The sequence below is a fragment of the Myotis davidii genome, unplaced genomic scaffold (genome assembly GCF_000327345.1).
Source record: "Myotis davidii unplaced genomic scaffold, ASM32734v1 scaffold295, whole genome shotgun sequence".
Classification (NCBI taxonomy): Eukaryota; Metazoa; Chordata; class Mammalia; order Chiroptera; family Vespertilionidae; genus Myotis; species Myotis davidii.
In genome coordinates, this window is record NW_006286683.1 from 642,261 (window position 1) to 647,950 (window position 5,690).

The 5,690-nt window shown below is 51.2% G+C and overlaps 1 protein-coding gene across 1 annotated transcript in view; it reads left to right on the top strand.

The window, feature by feature from the left end:
* Nucleotides 1-5,690, top strand: part of LOC102756274 (chromosome unknown open reading frame, human C1orf131) — a 13,741-nt gene that overhangs the window by 381 nt on the left and 7,670 nt on the right. Inside the window, exons 2-6 of the mRNA XM_015560588.1 lie at nucleotides 738-1,193; nucleotides 4,567-4,607; nucleotides 5,054-5,123; nucleotides 5,224-5,319; nucleotides 5,436-5,522. Coding sequence (XP_015416074.1) covers nucleotides 738-1,193; nucleotides 4,567-4,607; nucleotides 5,054-5,123; nucleotides 5,224-5,319; nucleotides 5,436-5,522 — 750 coding nt within the window. The remainder of the gene's footprint in view (nucleotides 1-737; nucleotides 1,194-4,566; nucleotides 4,608-5,053; nucleotides 5,124-5,223; nucleotides 5,320-5,435; nucleotides 5,523-5,690) is intronic.

Consider the following 5,690-nt stretch of genomic DNA (forward strand, 5'->3'; position numbering starts at 1 on the left):
GAATGTTTTCCCAACCTTTTGTCCCCTAAGTTGGCCGACCTGCGCTCTCCTTCGTTTATTTCGATGGGAGGGAAGGGAAATAAAACTCCCGTTTTAATGTGGCAACCGCCTGGGACGTTGCTAGGCAACTCCCCACGCTCTGCAGAGCTTGCCCCAGGGGAGGAGGGTGGCATCTCTCCCTCCTGCGCCAAAGAGCATCTTCAGTCATTAGTGTCTTTTTAAAAATATATGCACTTTTGCATTGATTTCAGAGAGGACGGGAGAGAGGACATCCATGATGAGAGGGTATCATAGATCGGCTGCCTCCTGCACGCCCCACACTGGAGACCTGCAACCCGGGCCTGTGCCCCGACCGGGAATGGAACTTCCTGGTTCACAGGTCGGCGCTCAACCACTGAGCCACCCCAGCCAGGCAGGTTCATCTTAATTCGTAACTGAAAGAAGATAGAAAAATTACTATAATGCTCATCTATAACCCTAGAAAGTGTGAAAAAGAAACACAGGCTGCCATTTTGAGTTACAAAGCGTGAGCCAGCATGGGTCCGTGTCCGGGACTGTTGCCATGATGGCTTAGGAACAGCCGAGGTGAAGACTAAAATGACTACGCTAATGAGAGTCAGAGTCACACATACTGTTACCCAGGTTGAGCATCGTCCCCTGTGGCTTGTCGGATTCTATAAATGGTGCAAATGCAACCCTCCTTGAAGAAAAACAAGTTCGTTTTTTTTTCTTTGTAGGTAGATCCACATGTTTGTGGCAATGTATATCTATACGTGCATTCACATGATTTGATATGGGTAGTCACTAAAAATAAAAATGTCTTTTTCCTTCTTGTGGTTGAGCAAACAGGAGAGACAGAAGATGAAGCGGAACAGAAAAGGATCCGAAAGAAAAAGGAAAACAAGAAGAGAGATGCGGGGACCCCCGTGGCCTTGGGGGCCGAGCCCGCTCCCCCACCTGGTGCTCCTGTAAGAGGCCCGAGGAAGAAGGCTTCGAGCTTCTTCTCGGAGCTCCGGGAAGAGCTGCGGTGTGCCCCCTCCGTGACCCTCCCGGAGGCCCCCGCAGGCCCACAAGCCCCTGGGGCAGCAGCATCGCCCTCTCCCCTGAACAGGAGGGAGCCGGTGGAAGTGGTGGAATTCCACAGCAGGAGTAAGAAAAGGAAACAGAGGCTGGATCAAGATGAGAACGCCAAGGTAGTGAGCTGGTTACTTTATGTGTCTGGGATGGAAACCGTGATATTGTGGAACAAGGTGAATATCGTTAAAGGCGATGTCAGGGGCCCCCAAGACCACACCCTAGCCTGGGGGACTTGCCGAAAGCTCTCGTGGGACTCAGCATGCAGTCACTATCACGGTTATGTTTTTACTGGGGGGTTTTTTTTGGGGCGGGGGGGTAGAGAAAGAGGAAGGGAGAGAAAGAGAGAGAAGTATCAATGACATAGAAACATTGATCAGCTGCCTCCTGCACGCCCCACACTGGGGATCAAGCCCACAACCTGGGCACGTCCCCTGACCGGGAATCGAACCAGCAACCTCTTGGTTCATGGGACGACGCTCAATCCACTGAGCCACACTAGCGGGGCATATCACAGTTATGACTTATTGCAGCAAAAGGATACAGAGTACAATGGGCCAGGGGGACAGGTACCTGGGCAGGCTGGAGGAACCCAGGCGCAGTGCCCAGGGGTCCCCTCCCAGGGGAGCTGCCTGGGATGTGCTGACTCCCCAGCAGTGAAAAGCAGCTTGAGTTTACTGAGCAGCAATCTCTCTTAGACAATTGGTAAGTCTCGCTTGAAATTCAGTCCGTGGGAGAGGTATGGTTGCTCAGCCAGGCTTGGCCACCATTTGTTAAGCCTTTTACCCTTTACCAACGTCTAACTGGCAAAGGAAGCTCCTAATCCTGCCCACTTACAGAGTAGTGACCACAGAAGTAGTTTGACAGGAATAGTAGTAAGAGATCGCTCATCCATTCATTTATTTACCCACAAATAACTGAGTGCCTGCTCTTGGGCAGACCCAGGAGATCAGCAGGGAACGAGACGCAGTCCTTTCCTTCCAGGAGTGGACCATCTGCTGGTGGAGGCAGGCGAACACCAGGAAAACGAACAATATCATGAAACAGAGTTATAAACGCTCTGAAGGAAAGTTGTAGGTCCGAGGACGTGACATTAGACCGACTGCCCTGTTAAAGGCTTTTGTGACTTGAGGCAGAGGGAAGGCTGTGTGGCAAGGACCCCGAGGTGTGGAAAGGCCCACTGAGTCCGGAAGCTGGTAGGCGAGAGGAAGTAGGACAGAGGGGAGGTGTGAGCTTGGGAAAGGCAGCTGCCTGGCCCCTGCCAGGTCCCGCAGGCGACAGCAAGGCCCTCAGGTTTTAGTGCCAAGTACATGTGATGCCACCAAAAAAGTTTAAGCAAGGGCATGAGGTGGATTATAACTGAAAAAGGTCACTCTGGCCCTAGCCGGTGTGGCTCAGTGGATAGAGCATCAGCGTGCGGACTGAAGGGTCCCGGGTTTGATTCTGGTGAAGAGCACATGCCCGGGTTGTGGGCTCGATCCCTGGTGTGGAGCGTGCAGGAGGCAGCCGATCCATGATTCTCTCTCATCAATGATGTTTCTCTCTCTCTCTCCCCTTCTCCCTTCCTCTCTGAAATCAATTTAAAGAAAAGATCACTGTGCCCCCTGCCCGGTAAGTGGGTTACAGGTCGGCTCGTCAGCTCCGTCTAACGAGGCAGGAGGGGACTGAGGCAGGGGTCCTCGTCCAGTGGAGTGGCCTGGGCTTGGGATTCAAGGAGCGAGTGGCGAGCCCACTCTAAAGGGCCTTGCAGCACTGCCAGTGGGTGAACAGTAACGGCGCTTCTCAGGAAGTGTCATTTATAGTTTAGATGATCTGAGTGTTGTTTGGCCCTTACGACCATGTCTTCGTGCCCTTTCTCCACCCCTCACGTCCGTCCATCACTGTCCCGTTCATGAACCTTAGCCTCTTCTGTGGCCTACCTAGAAAGGGGTAAGAAAAACCTAAGAGAAGTAATCGCCTGGCTGGTGTGGCTCGGTTGAGAGTCGTCCCTTGTGACTCGGGGTCATTGGATTGATTCCCGGTCAGGGCACATGCCTGGGTTGTGGGCTCGATCCCCAGTGGGGGTGTGCAGGAGGCAGCCGATCAATGTTTCTCTCTCTCAAGTCAATAAAAATATATTAGAAAAAAATGTACTAGAACAGTGCACTGAGAGCCGAAGGGATCTTGGCTCCTATGGCCTGGAGGTCCAGGTAGACTGCTTTTGAGCATACGATGGACTGCTCATGTTTGCTGGGTGTTTACTGTTTACTAAAAGTGGTTATTATATTCATTAGCTAATGATTATCTCACAGTTCATGGCACCTGTCTGCCTTTTAAATCGTCAGTGTGCATTCAGACAGTAACCCCACAGTCTCAAATCTCTCGTTCCAAAACCCCAGAACATTCGACATCACAAGTTAGTGGGGCGTGTTTTTTTTTAAATATATTTTATTGATTTTTTACAGAGAGGAAGGGAGAGAGATAGAGAGTTAGAAACATCGATGAGAGAGAAACATCAATCAGCTGTCTCCTGCACAAGTACATTTGTTACAATTGATGAGCAAATACTGATACTATTATTAACTGAAGTCCATAGTTTACATTGAGGTTCACTTTTTGTGTTATGCAGGACTGTAGGCTCGCCTGGGCTCTCTGTCTGTGGACTAACTCGGGTGCATTTTCCAGCACCTTCACTGGCAGAACGTTTTCCCAAGTTATTGCCCCGGGTTCTCCGTGCCCTCATGACCTCCACCGTTTCCAGATCACTCCCCGGCCTTGACCCTGAAACCCTTAGTGGTCTACACCCTGTTCCTCAGTAGGTCCCACGTCAGCTGCCTGTTGGGGAGAAAGTCATCTAGGTGAAGTGGTTTATGCTCAAGAAGACATGCCAAGTCTATCAAACCACGTAAAACCCCTGCGTCACTGAAGCATGAGTAGGTGTTAATCAGGATCCTGTGCAACACGCCTGTGTCATAGTTTGGCATTGAGGCATCTGGGCCCAGTTTCAAGGCCTTTTAAAACATGTCCACTCCGTCGGTGCTAGAGATTATAATGATGTGGTAACAGATGATCTTAAACACGTAAAACCCCTGCGGCACTGAAGCATGAGTAGGTGTTAACCAGGATCCTGTGCAACACGCCTGTGTCATCGTTTGGCATTTAGGCATCTGGGCCCAGTTTCAAGGCCTCTTATTTTTATTATTTTTTTAATATATTTTACTAAGTTTTTACAGAGAGGAAAGGAGAGAGATAGAGAGTTAGAAACATCAATGAGAGAGAAACATCGACCAGCTGCCTCCTGCACACTCCCCACTGGGGATGTGCCCGCAACCAAGGTACATGCCCTTGACCCGGATCAAACCTGGGACCTTTCAGTCCGCAGGCTGACGCTCTATCCACTGAGCCAAACCGGTTTCGGCAAGGCCTTTTAAAACATGTCCACTCCCTCGGTGCTCGAGATTATAATGATGTGGTAACAGATGATCTTAATAAGACTTGTTTTCTCCTTTTCAGACCAAAACTAGTATCCTGGAGAAAGATGTGACTATAGAAACGTTCATCTGAAACAAGATAGTTTTCTGTCACAACACCACTGCACAGTGGACAGCAGGAAAAGCAGGGATGCGCGAGTTCTGTGATGACAAACCGGGCTTCGAACTCGCATGAGAAAAAAGACAGGGGCAAGTAATTCAACTGCTAAGAGTAGGTGTTGGTGACCTTTCCTCTTCTTTCTACATTATCTTTTAAAGGGAAAAAACCCCCACAGGGATCTGTGTTTAAAGCTGCTGTTAGTGGTTTCTAAGTCTAAGTAGGGATGCTTGGGGAGGGACCTTTACATGGAAATCACAGCCTCTGAGGGTGGCGGGGAGTGGTAGACCCTCAGAGTGCTGCAGGCTCTGTATTCACCGCTCCTGTCCCTTCTTCGTGCAGAGAGCACGCTTTGCCTCCGCTGTCCTCATTAAACCCGGGACGGTGTCGGGAGGGGGCGGTCACACTGCAGGAGACCCACGCAGCTCAGCGTCTTGCGGGCTGTCGTCGCTGCGGGCCATGAGGATGAGCACGAGGATCTGGCGCCCAGCTCGTGGTCTCCAGAACGCATCCCCGATGGGCGTGGCTTTCTCCTGGGGAGTTTGTGGGGAGCACTTGGGTCTGATTCCGCTTTGTCTCCAGGCTCGGCTGGAGGTGCACCGGTTTGGGATCACGGGCTACGGAAAAGGGAAGGAGCGAGTCCTGGAACGGGAGCGTGCGGTCATGCTGGGCGCACAGGTGAGGGGCTGCTCGGCCTCCTGCCACCAGGCAGGACGCGGCCAGCCAGGGCAAGGGACGCTGGGAAATGGGCGCAGAATACAAAGTGATGACGTGTCCCTTTTCTTCCATTGCAGCCTCCCAAGAAGAGTTACGTGAATTACAAGGTTTTGCAGGAGCAGATCAAAGAGAAAAAGGCAGCCAAGGAAGAGGAAAAGAGAATGGTAGGTGTCATGGCCTTCCCTGCATTAAAGCCAGAACAGAAAGGAGGATGCCATTTGTCACAGTGGTTGCTGGGCCCAGCTGCTTGGAAAGGTCTAGACCAGCGGTTCTCAACCTGTGGGTTGCAACCCCTTTGGCAGTCGAATGACCCTTTCACAGGGGTCGCCTAA